Raw genomic sequence first — 13,602 nt, 5'->3', positions numbered from 1 at the left:
TCCCAGTCGGCGTCGAGGTGGCGCTGGGCGATGGTATCCATAATTCCTATGTACCGGTGAAGAGCTTCGCCCGGAGAAACTGAGGAAGAAGCTTCCGCATCTCTTCATTCTTCGTTCGAAGAGGTCTGGTTCGAGAAGGGAAGACCTTGTTAATGGAGCTCGGCCACCACGCCGTGACGAGCTTTTGTTCTCGTTCGAGAACAGGAGCTTGTTCCCCGCGGCGCCGCAAACGACGATGGTTTGGCTCCGAAAAGCGAGGTTTTGAAGGCTAGCGGGGAGAACTTGGCCATTCTTTCTTGGATGAACTTCTCCGGTTGGCCTTTCCATCCTTTGGAGAGAAACTTGATGCTTTCTCCGATGAAGGGGAGGCCGGTCTTGCCCGGCGGGAGGTCACCGGCGGGCTTGGGTTTGGAGAGGAGCTGGAAGGAGAGGAAGAGGAGGAGGGTGAGGGCCGGGAAGGCCAGGATCGTGAGGAAAGAGAGCTCCATATTGTTGGGTTGCAATAGGTTTGGGCGACCAGAAGATGGTTTATATAGGAAAAAAAAGGCAATGCACTGTAAATTCTGTATTTCGGAGCGATTTAAGCCTTGTCAGTAGTAGTAGTGTCATTTGACGTGGCTGTGATTGTCGCCTTCTGTGGTTTGGACTTCCACCAACCAATTATGTGCCTCAAATTCATTCATTGGAGGAACCCATTTTTGACATTATATATATATATATATATATATTAATTAATTTGAAGTTGGATTTGAGCAACACATGACGTTAACCGACTTCAAGTCGTTACGGTAAACTTATTGTTCTACGTACGTACTAGTTAGTGCATGAGTTTACTAATTTTATATATACACACCACATAAATAAATGTACAAAAATAAATTTATATGTGACATATCTCGCCAAGGGTTAAACTTTATTCATAAACAATTAATTACTATAATCTCTTAATTACCATTGAATGATTAACTGTAAACAGCTTACAAAATTAACAGTTATATTTAATTATATTAATTCCTTATCTCTCTTGACGAAATCCAAAATACGAGTATCGAAGATTCTGCGAAGACGATTAACTCGACACTTTGGGCAGCAGATTTAATTAATTTTCATTTGGGTTGGTCTCTAATGACTGAAAAAACAGAAGGTTGTTCAGTTCAGATTATGTCCAAGGCAGGACAAAAGTACAACAAAGCTGTAACAAATAAGAAAAATGCTATTTGTTCAAATTGATTGACGTACAGACTAAAGGCATTAAAAGACAAAAATATTCTCATCTTAAAATTAATACTTTACCTCAAAACACGCGTCTAAATAAAGGTCAGGCGAACTTCATTCATGCGGACAGAATTAAACGGGCAGACTTCAACTATGTTGAAGTTCGCCCTAGGCGGATAAAGTCCGCACGCATAACAGCGGGCGGACTTCATCATTCAAATTGAAGTTTGCCGGACTTCATTTTAATTATTTTTTATATTATAATTTTAATTTAATTTAATTTTTATATTATAATTTTAAATATTTTTTATTTAATTTTAATAGTAGTGTATTAGACGAATTACATCTTAGATGAAATTCGTCGAACCTTGACCGAGTAAATTTTATCACGTTCAGTCATTTCATGTGTCAATCATTCAGACGCTATATAATACAACTCAACAAATAATTCTAAAGGTAACTAATTCCATGAGAGGAAGACTTTGGAAGGAAAGATTAGGGTACAGCAGCTGGTTTGGATTGCGTGTGACTGTGACCGACAGGTTTGAAATGATTCAAAAGAGGCCAACTCATAACAATATATATATATATATATCTATAGACTACGAGAGAGAGAGAGAGAGAGAGGAGATCTTTTTGGGTTGGGTTGGGTTGGGGTGGTGAGTGGAAGCAGTGGAAAGCGAGCCAGGAAATATCAATGAAACTGGGGCATCAAATTTGGCTGCTACTAATGCGCCGACTTTGTTGGTTCTAAGCCTCCTGTTGTCAACATTTCACAACGCAGGGTAATGTATGTATGTATGTATGTATGTGGATATCCATTTGTTGGTTTGTTGGTTGGCAATCCTATACTCTCTACTATACTGTACAGCCTCTCCTCTCCTCTACTGGTGTTGAATTCAACTTTGTTCTTATTTTATTATTATATTATTATTATTGTCCACACCCACCTACCACTCCTCGAGTCCATTTATGCGTTCTAACCCTTTTCATTATTATTATATTTATTTATTCATAACTATATATATAGTCCTCATATAGAAGCCAGCCAGCCAGCCATGCCATGCCGTTGTCAATCACTCTCTTAATTAACTCATATTTTTAGGATCAATTGTTTTACATTATTTTAGTTATTTATATATATATATATATGAAGTAATTTACTTTTGATATTTATTTATGCTTTTAAAAGCACAAATGGGTTCTTTTGGATGATGAATTCGTACAATGAAAAATGAAACTAAAATATTAAAAATAAATATTTATAAGAGACTCAATACAGAAGACTCTTGATCAACTGAGTTGTTTAAAAAAAAAAAAAACAAATTAAAAGCACTTAAAAATATAAATAAAAAAAACAAATCAAATAAAAGACATTTTTTAAAAAAAAAATATCTCAAGTCGTAAATCTCGAATTTCTGTGCGGGTCCCGCTGTATTAAATTTATTTTGCTTTGCTGATATGCTTAGTTGAGATGTATATATTAATAAAATAAAAAAAAAAATAAAAATAAAGGTTGGGGTGGGGGCGTGACTTGCAAAGGCTGGAGACGAGACAAGCGGGGGAATTCATACTACTACCCCCCTACCTACCGTTGCCAGTTTTGAATTTCTCCATATATATATTCCCTGTCTAGTCTTCTTCTGAAAGTTCAATTTTGAGCATATTGATTGATTGGAACTTTCACTGATTTGAAGTGGTAGTTTTATGTTATTTTAATTCATTTAATAAATATTAAATGATTGAATATTACAATTTTTTAAATCTCAAGTGGTTTGAGAATGACAGTGGAATTTTGGATGGATACCATACAGCCATGCAACCTTTTAACCGTAAGATCATTTGTACACTAAATTACCTGGCACTCATTAGTTGCCATAAATTACGAAATTTGTTTGAAAACTATGCATTGTAACGTAAGGTAATAAGTAAACGAAAAAACACGTGCGAGCTTATTCTCAATTATTTCATAGAGAGATTTTCTGTCCCCTTTTCACAAAAAAAAAAATTCATTAATGGGGGTCATAGAAATAGTTCACACTTCACACATGCGCGCGTGCGTCTATATTATACAAAAAAGACATTATCTTTCAAATTCTGAAGCCTGAACTTTCAAGTTTCAACACATAGAATCCAGTAGTAATTTAACAAGTGTTGGGTATCTGCAAATGTGAGTTATTTCCCATCTTACATTTAATAGACCAAAATAGTAGCCTCTATATGGTCATAGTCGTGTGAGATTTAAGATACGTGTCAGTTCTTGTTTAATAAAGTTTTCAAGGTTGAAGAATACAGTGGACCATATTACTGGGATGCAGCTTTTAATAATGTTACACAAGAGGTGCACTGGCGTGGCCCATATATTCAATGGGGCGGTTCCTAGTTGCAACCTTTGAAAGACACGTTTGGACAAGCCCGCGATATCTTATCTATTGTCCCATTCAACGGTCTCACAAGCCTTAATCTAACAAGATATATAGCATGTTTACAATTCATGTAAACTCTCCAATCTTTGTCTAAGATTCATGTCAAAGCCCATCCCCGAATTCATTATGGACAGCAAATTTGAATATACATCACTCCATGTATTGTAGTTTGGTAAATACAGAAACCCAACTTTCTTGATACCCTAATGAAATTCAGTTGGTATTGCATTAGGTAGGTACCCAGCAGCCTCAATGCTTCTGGTGCTGTTTACTTACAGACCCCAGAGAAGTTTGTTAAAGAATGTACAAATAAGTATATTTGCTAGTTATCTTTCTAATCAGCATACCGATTTTTGGGTAGCAAAGGGGAAGCTGAGTTGATCCTAAAAGGGTACAAGAAAGAACAGCAGACCCGTATTGAAGCCATGCATGTAGGGCGCCCTTGCACAATCAGCTGCCGGAGCTATCAGATCCAGATTGCACAGAAGTTGGATAACTCAGTACCTCCTCCAGAAAAGAAGCCATGTTAATTTTTGCAAAATGACGGAGCAAAATAATAACTAGATGATGTAATGACATGCTATGCATGTGTGTGCTCGGTTATTTTACCCAGTATACACATAATGGGCAATGGTCGCGGGTTTTCATTGATAGCCCAGAAAAAAAAAAAAAAAAGGTGTGTGTGGGGGGCATGCTATCCAGGAAAGTAGCACCACTATTATTTCTTTCACAAGTAAAAACAATTCAACTTCGGCCTTTTGTTTCGAAGGATTCTTGGGAACATTTTGCTTCCAATCCGATGTACGGAGCAGTAACAGTTCCAATAAGTAATACTATCCTAAGCAGGGGCTAATTTAGAAATTTAGGTTGGAGTGGGCTGAAAAAAATTGAACTGGGCTGAATTGAAGTTGGGCTGAAAAATTACCTTCAAAATTTAAATTTCGGGCTGTCTTGAACTTCACACATAAATTTGCCCCCTGATCCTAAGTATTTTATTAACGGTTATTTTTCCTAGAAATTTTTCATTACCAGTTATGACACTGAATCAGGTAGATGTGCTAACAAATGTTAAAACGCTGGACAAAATAATATGAATTCAAGTTGTTCTTATCATCTTCTCTGAAGTAGTTGTGCACCAGGGTCTATATAGTCTAGTCGTTTTTAAGTCTAGAGCATGAGTTGTTGGATGTCACTGTCTAGAATAATATATGGTTTACGCAAAATTAAAACAATTGGCCTCTGATTTTTCCTCCTAGTTCAGTGTTCTGTCTTAAGCTGAATATATATGGATGAGATGAGATATCTAATGGGATGGGTAAACGTGGCACTTTTACGTGATAGTTCAAAAGCAGATCAAGTGATCAACCCACCCACTAGAGGCTGGTTTCCAGGTTGATAGAATATTATATTACCAGTCCATTTTTTCTTTTCTCACAAGGTGAGAAATGAATGAGAAGTTGGTGAATCTGCAGTTGAGGAAGTACGGCAATAAAACATAAAAGGGCGTATGAGCTTATGTAATCTCTCTCTACTTACTTGACTAATGGAGGCTTGGCTGCGGTTAGCTGAGCCTACAGCATTGGCGCCGCCGAATGTTGAGGGCACCATGTTGTCTTCAGCAATTTCTCTCAATCTTTCAAGTTCTGGCAAGACAACCTTGTCCAGATCCGGTCTGTCTTTCCGTCTTAGCTCCGCACACTTAAGCGCTATCTTGGCAAATGACAAGGCTTCTTCAATAGGCCAATCAAGTACTGCGGGGTCCAGCATCTCAGCAAAAGTCCCTTTTTCAATAGCGCGTTCAACGTGGTAAGTCAAACCCATTGGTGGTTTGGCTGTTATTATCTGTAAAAGCATGATCCCTAGAGAGTACACGTCCGACTTTACGCCAAGCATTCCTGTTTGTTGATACTCCGGATCTATATAGCAGAAAGTTCCGGCTGTTGATGTCATTCGATATTGAGTAACATTATCTGCCACAGATGGGGGAACAAGCCTGGCCAAGCCGACATCACTAATCTTGCTTACATAGTTGCGGTCAAGTAAGATGTTGGCAGGTTTTAGGTCACGGTGCACCAGTGGCTCTGGTTTGGTCTGATGGAGCACAAGTAAGGCAGTGCTAATTTCAGCTGCAATCCGAAACCTAAGCTGCCAGGACAGAGGTGGGGTGTTTCCTTTCTGGAATAGACGATCTTCCAAGCTTCCATTAGACATGTACTCGTAGACTAGGCACCCATACTCTGGGCAGGCTCCAAGGAGGAGAACCAAGTTGGGATGCCGGATGCAGCTCAGCACTTCAATCTGTGATCATCATTATCAGCCATTTAATCAAATAAGAAATTTATCTTCAATCTTTGATTAAAATACTGTGAGTACTTTGCCATTTTGCCTTACCCATTATATACCACCATTTTAGCTGACAGTTACTGAATTACAAGTTCCATATCAAAGCCCAGGGGTAAAGAAGAATGTGCTGGTGCCTGCGTTCCACATGCAGGTGGGCAAAATATACTGGGCTTTGTGTTGACATGTAACTGCCATGTAGTATGTGAGGGAGAGAAACATGGAGGTAGATGTGCTATAAATCGGCAACACATATTCTAGTAGGGTGCTCCATTGCGGGTTTTCCAGAAAATTGATTGGTTTTGGCCTTGAAACTTTTGTTGGAGAGCTATTTTCTCATTAAAAATTTGACTAAAAGCTCAACTAAATATTTAGAACCTTAATTTGGTGGATGCATAGAATGTAATTTATCCTTGGCAACATACCTCTTGCTGGAACTGTGATCTTCCTTGAGCTGCATCTGGACGGAGAACCTTAACTGCAACTGGTGTGTGGTCAAGATGACATTTGAAGACTGACCCGTAACCTCCTTCTCCAATTTTACGAGACTCTGAGAAGCAATCGGTTGCAACTTCTATCTCCTCTATTGTATACCTCCTGTATCGGGAATCTGATTGTGCAAGGTTGTTTAGCACCCTGTTCCTTTCTGCCACCTCTTTAAGTGCTCTCTTTTCTGCATTTATCCTCTTTTGTGCTTCCAGTTCTGCAATCTTCTGATGTACTTCAGCAGCCTCAATGGCTGCCCTGGATTTTTCCCTTTCCTCTTCTACAATTGCTAATGCTGCTTCCTCAGCTAGTCTCATCTCTTCTAGTTTCTTTTCTTCTTCCATTCTCCAGCGCTCAAGCTCCTTTGCCTACAAGGAAAATCATCTTAGATCTTCCTCCAAATCACGAGGAGGCAAAAATATTTGTCTACCTTTTGTTTTGCCATGAGTGCTTCTTTGCACGCTGTACTGTACATGTCCATTGTTTGCCTGAGCTCCAGCTTAAGCCTTCTCATTTCAGCTTCAATATCTTCCTGAAAATTTAATATATAAGTTCCATTTGTGTGTCTATTCAATAGCATATTTATGCACAATTACCAAGATGCAGGTTAATTTTCTTTACATCAGAAAAGTGACTATTTATATGGATATTTATGTCCCCGTAAGATGATAGTGGCACTCCTAGTTTCAGCAATAGGTGAATACTAGCAGAAACTTCAGCTTCATGACCTTTTCAGAGGCTGATGTCTAGGCCCTATTACTTCCCTGAGCAAGTCTGGCGACAATTATATACTAAGCCCTTGGTCGTTAAGCCTGCCTTACCAAACTTGAACTTCAAGAACAGCTGAAAGGGAATGCTAGCAAACAAAATGAAGTAGGCACAAAGGCTTTTGTATTACTTGGAGAATGTTTGACTGCTTGAAAAATCCTCTCCAAATGAGGGAAGGGCATGTATAGCATTCCACCTGCTTAACCAGTAGATGGGATCAATTTGATCCAGTGACCATTATTCGTATCTAGAATCCTCCTCAAAATATGTAAGATATTTCTCAAGATTCTAGGGCATCTACATCCTTCTCTTATGTACAAGAGTTCTCTAAGGAATTCTCTATATACAAGAAGTTTCTAGAGGGTTCTACAAGAATGTACATTACGTGATATGCAGTCATCTATGTTGCATCCCAGACATGCTCTCCTAGCGGTACACAGCATTTAGCCTCTATATCACAGCATGACATAAGCTCTAGGCATGGCTTCGTAGAATACATCTGTGTAATAGCCTCCTTCCACAGTGGTTAAATGCTGCTAGAATACATATATATATATATGTGTGTGTGTGTGTGTGTGTGTGTGTCTGTGCCATTGGTTCAGACAATGTTGCTTTCAGCCCCTGCATACATCTTGATTTAAGTACTTGGGCCCGTGGATATGATTTCACAATGTATGCACAGTATGAATAGCCAGATTAGTCCTTGTAAAAAAATTACCATTGTTTGTGATGAAGATGATATATCACTGTCAGGGAAGATCAATGAGAATCCAGTTGGTGTAACTGTATCAACGGAAGATCTGTGTCCAAGGTGCAATGACTCAAAGCTAGGGCGGTCAAACTCTGAGTAGCTTGACAACCGCGGTGACCGGCTCTCAAAGCTGTCAAAGCATGAAGGAAAGGAGTGATCTATGCTTGCTCTGCCAGAGCTGACAAAGGATATATCTGTATTTGCTGGCGAGAGTTCCCCATAAGACTTGCCATGTGGGTATTTCCTGTGAGTGAAGGGTAACCTGTTTATGTCAATAACTCCCAAGTCAGTCCCTTCAACTACAAGCAAAAGAAAGGGAAAAAAAAAATGGAAAATTTCTATTAGTTCTTCCAACTTTGATGATGGAATTGTAGAATCTGAAACTAAAACCAAAACCACCTTTTAGTTTCAATTCCCCGTTTTAAATTCAGTACAGTCAGACTGATTGAGCAGTTCTCTCAAAGGCATTAGAATAGCACTAAGAGCTACAACTGAAACTTTCTGCCTGCCTTAATTTATATGGCAGACCACATACAGTAATCAAATCCAAATATTTGATTTTGATCTTTTGGATTGTTGAATATTTTTTGGCTTACTTGATGAAGTCTGTCTCACTATGTATGTTATGCAATGATGGCTCAGATGACAGCCTCAGATCACCTGATCAAATATTAACAGTAATATGTTTCAACATGAGCATTTGAAGATCCTAATGAATTGGGGAAATATATAGATCATGCATCGCTGAGGTGAATAACTAACCTTTCATATCAATGACAGGGCTTAATGCTGTCTCAGATTGGTCCTTTTTTATGCCGGCTTGCTGCAGAATAAGGTTACGGAGTGGGGAGACAGCTGGTGCTGTACGTGTTGCACATCGTGTTGATGAAACCTTGTCTTTATAGATGGTAAAAACAGTGCAAAAATCTGGGACTCGTTTTGAGACACTGCCTGGAATATCTGTTGCTTTGAGCTTTCTGCTCAAGGACACTAATCAATTTAGAATTTCAATTCTGTCCTTGAATTTGTATATAATATATGCATTCCCTATATCTTTTATGTGAAGATATGGATATATTTGAGATTCCAAAATAACAGTTTGCTTATTTGCACATGCTTCAAGGACATAGGATATATCTATTCTGGAATTGGAAAAGTTGGGATAACATTATAGCATGGTAACACAGGATGTGCATATTGTCATTGTGGTTAGTGTTAAAATTTTGCAGTTAAACTCCATGATCTTTTATTTAAAAGTTTAATTATTTGTTATAGATTAAATAAGATAGTTGGAGGTTTTAAAGTGTTATTTTTAATACAATTACAAGGTTAAAAGGCTTCATTTTTCACGTAAAAGTTCTATGTACCTTGATTATGCAATTAGTTTACCTTTACATCTGACTAATTATAACAATATAACTTAGGACTAAATAATTGTATATTAAATTGGAAAAACAGACTAACATAATTATTCACATTCTCAATGGTTTCATTAACCATATGAGAAAGGTTGCTAAGAATTGGATTTTAAGGAATTTGAAGCTTGACTGCTTTGCCTTCATTTTACTTTCATGGGAAAATGGATCTAGGAGTTGATTTTGGGTTTGATAATACCATATTAGTAAACCTTTTCTATGCTATGATAAATTTCTTTTAGGCAGGAATACATTAGTTCCATCCCTACAAATTAAACTGCAAAGATCAATAATCACTTGTAATTTAGTGGTCTCACTTAAATCTGATCCACTGGTCCTAGAGCTAAAATTTCAAACTAAACTCCCGCTCTACTACTTCATACATATTATCATTATGTGATATGCCAACCTCTAGTCCAAGATTTTTTTAGATATTTATAAAATGAGTAGACTCAAACTAGATTCTTCTAATTAACTGGAAACTGAGAAATTTTGAGATTATTTAACCCCAACAGAAAATAAAACGATATGAAACTATACGGAAAAGAAATTCAAAGTTTTTCCTCTGCCTCTGGTCTTCACACGTTGCAAGGAAAATTCAGCTTCACCTTTTTGTGAAAAAAGAAGGGGAAGGGACATTGGCATTCACACTAATTGGGAAAGTTCCAACTAAACTTGCCTCAGATAGGTCAAATACTAGCACATGCTTTTCTCTTGAATTTTTAAATTTCTATATGAAGTTGACCTGTCTGAAACTTTTAAAGGAGGCCACATGGGTGGGTAGCTAAACAGTTAGCTGGTATTCACGGCCTTAACTTGACCTGGATATTGATGTAATAATCTAAGAAAATCAAGAATGGATGACCATTTTAGCAGTGATTGCACAAAGAAAGTTGATCGTGAAGAAGGTTCATACCTGAGAAACCCATTTTTTGAGGGGGCTCCAAGCACAAGAACCTCTATAGCTGATTGCGTAACATATTCGACCAAAGCTTTGACTATGTCAGAATCTTCTAACACCACGTCTAGGCATTGGATCTGATGTCAAATTTGCATGACAAGAAGAGTGAAGACTAGTACATAAAAGATGAGCTGATGATTGATGAAAAAGGAAATGAAGGCACGTTAGACTTATGGTGGCCTTTTCTTACATCTCTGCCACAGGCCACCTACAAGTTTGTTTACTTGTTTGTTGTGTATGTGTTCTCTACCCCCAAGGGTGGTTAAACGTTGCTCATCTTCCTTTGCATGTGGAGTTTAAGTGTAAAAGGACTTGATTGGATTCTCTCAGCACAATTCTGGTCATATATCATTATCCAAAACTTTTAAGCTTTGAGTCTGCCTATCTACAAGAGGATTGAACTTAGCTTATGAGCTAATCCAGTGGATATGCCCGCTTACATCAAGATGTGCGTAGCGGTTTCCATGCACCAACTCAAGCAAACCAAACCACCACCACTACCCCCAATGGGAAAAAAATTACTTGTGCCTCTTAGGTTGAGTTAAAGATATACAAACAGTTGATAGAAAAGAATAAAACTAAGAATGGGTTTCAGTTATATTCTTTTGTGACTCCTAATAATGATGAAACAGTAATGGTATTGGAGTTCAAAAACCTACATCTTTACGTATACAAAAACAACGGAATGGAAGGAAGAATTCCTTTGCTTGTGAATCAGTATATTCATGCACTGACCTAGTTCTGCCAATGATATCAAAAGGCTCGCTGAATCCTGCATCCAGAAAAGAAACAGAAGTATTTCTTTGGTTTCATGTGAAAAAACATGTATCCAAATATCAGCTAAGCGCACGTAATAAGATACAAGAATGGGAGACTAAATCTGCAAATCCATTTCTAGTTAGTTCCTGAAGTGTAGCCATTTGTAGATAATTTTCCCTAGAATCATGAAGGTGATAGGGATCAAAGGAATGAAAACATATTTTAAAAAGAAAGAGTAGCAAGAATTCTAAATAAAATTGAGGCTGGTGTTATTTTATACTCAGTTATTATTCTTAGATTTTTAGTATTTTAATTGTAGTAGGAATCTAGTTAATAAGATTTATAAACTTATTAACCCCCAACTAGTATCAGATTCACAGTGAGATTTGAACTCGTATCTCTTTCTTCTCTCATGTCATATTGCTAATCACTTCTCATCGAAAAAACCTAAGCTAACTTTTAACTTTATAGGATTCTTTATTCTTTTTCTGTATTCTAGAATAATCAAGAGAGTACCCACATTTTTTTCAGTTGAAATTTTATATTCAGGTTTCTGGTTTTCTTCTTCTCTTTTGGCATCTGTCTGCTCTCTTCCTCCTCTGTTTTCTCTTTCTTCTCTGCCTTTTTGTTCTCTCTCTCTCTCTCTCTGTCCCTCGTTGATTCCTTCTTCTTCTCTTCTCCTTTCGGTATCAAAGTTTGCTGTCCAATCGTCGACATCATGTGTTTGTCAAACACGTTCTGCTGTTCCTCTTCTCTTCTCAATCGTAACTAGCGAACGAAGAAGACGGCATAGAAGATGATACAAACAAAACTCTCTTGCTTAAGCCCAATCCAAGTACAGTCTATACCTAGCCCACATCACAACTAAACCCCCAAAGAAACCAGCCCAGTCCATGCAAACTTTCAATCCAGCTTCCAGCCTAAAATGTACACGTCCCCCTTTGAAACTTAATCAATTCTATATTTGTTTGTGAGTCAATAAAATTACTAATCGGTCCTTACATTCCATACCTGAACAATCAACAATAATGCAGCTTTTGAAGAAACAAAACTGTAAAACTTTTTCACTCTCACAATTCCAATAACTTGGTTACAATCTCTCTCAAATAGCTTTGGATATTGAAAGGTGATACACCCAAACTTACACCGAGAACCATATTTGTTGCCAGAAATTCCAACTTCTCTATCCCTATTCAATGTAGGATTAAATCTACTCTAGAATCTCATCCAGTCATGCTTACCCCTGTGAAATTTGATGTCTTATCTAACATATTCAAGAATTTTATGCCCAACGAATGCATGACAGAGAATTAATTACTTTTACTTGGCTGGGAAGAGAGAGACGGAGAAGATTGATAGGAGGAGGCTGAAAAATGAACCGTGACATGAATCAAAACCACAGTTTGGCCGCTGCTGAGGAGATTGTCGATTGCCCATTTGAGAGCGTTATGGCTGCCTCTGTCCCTGTCTACAGCCACTGCCACCAGGCGATCCACCACCTGCTGCTGATGCTGCTGCTGCTGCTTCCTGTCTCCATTTCTGGGCATCCACATCGTTCTCTCTCTTCCTGATCAAGCAAGAAGCCCAGTCCCCGTCGTCTCGTATCTTTCTCATGGTTGCCCTAATTAACTGAATTCTTCCTCTCTTGGCTCCCTCTCCACCATGCCAAAATGTTGGGGGAGTCCCATAACTGGCGGGTAATCTGTTTTCTTTTCAATATTTTCCTTCAATTCTTCTACTGATATTCTATTTAAGACGCACTTATTTTGGAATTCACTTATATTCCCAAAATTAACTTTTCATATAAAACCCTATTATATTGTCAATACATACAAAATAAATTATTCTTTGATTATCATAAAATGATGAGCATCCCTTCAATTCATTAATTTCATTGTTATACATTATTCACCACCAATTTAACATAAAAATATAACATAATTTTCATATTTTATAAAATGGTAACACAAATAATCTTGTAACGAAATTATTGTTAGATGAACAAGTGATTGAAATTCATAAATGGGGTATTATTTGATAATTTAGGGTCCTATGTGTAATACTCTAATAGTTCAGATAATGGTAATATATATTAAGAATAAGTAAGAAATTAAACAATACACTAGCTGGATATCTTTTAGGTTAAATATAGACAAATAACTATTAAATTAAATGTACTTAAACTGAGAAAGCTTAAGAATATGCGATCTCTTAAAAAATTTGTGTAAGACCAACAAGGTAAATTATTCCGATTATTTTTATCACTCGATGCGGGATGTTACACTATATAACCTTCCATCATGTTTGAAATGATTTATTATTTTTGATGATTTTTATCTTTAAAAATATGCATCATAGATAAAAAGGTAAAAATCACTTAGAATAATTAAATTTTTTTAATTATTGTTCGTCATGAATAAAGTTACGGTGTTTCTAAGTATAGACAAAATCTATCATTTTATCTTTTTCCAACAACAAGCA

At 37.2% G+C, this 13,602-nt stretch overlaps 1 protein-coding gene across 4 annotated transcripts; it reads right to left on the bottom strand.

The window, feature by feature from the left end:
- Positions 1 to 3,848: 3,848 nt before the first annotated feature.
- On the bottom strand, positions 3,849 to 12,827 carry LOC127796330 (U-box domain-containing protein 35-like). Of its 4 annotated transcripts, none has more exons than XM_052328425.1 (10): positions 12,440 to 12,827; positions 11,022 to 11,134; positions 10,318 to 10,439; positions 8,749 to 8,963; positions 8,583 to 8,646; positions 7,954 to 8,248; positions 6,898 to 6,999; positions 6,407 to 6,835; positions 5,178 to 5,939; positions 3,849 to 4,148 (listed from the first exon to the last, which is right to left on the bottom strand). In XM_052328425.1, exons 1-10 carry the CDS (start codon positions 12,672 to 12,674, stop codon positions 4,092 to 4,094), a joined length of 2,394 nt encoding a protein of 797 aa, XP_052184385.1. In that variant the 5' UTR covers positions 12,675 to 12,827; the 3' UTR covers positions 3,849 to 4,091. The 4 variants fall into 4 exon arrangements, with proteins under 4 accessions (XP_052184385.1, XP_052184393.1, XP_052184399.1 ...); XM_052328433.1 differs by having other exon boundaries at positions 3,849 to 4,145; XM_052328417.1 differs by lacking the exon at positions 3,849 to 4,148 and having other exon boundaries at positions 4,163 to 5,939.
- Between the last annotated feature and the right edge of the window lie 775 nt (positions 12,828 to 13,602).

The sequence above is a fragment of the Diospyros lotus genome, chromosome 1 (genome assembly GCF_014633365.1).
Source record: "Diospyros lotus cultivar Yz01 chromosome 1, ASM1463336v1, whole genome shotgun sequence".
NCBI lineage: Eukaryota > Viridiplantae > Streptophyta > Magnoliopsida > Ericales > Ebenaceae > Diospyros > Diospyros lotus.
This window is presented reverse-complemented; position numbering and strand designations above follow the sequence as displayed.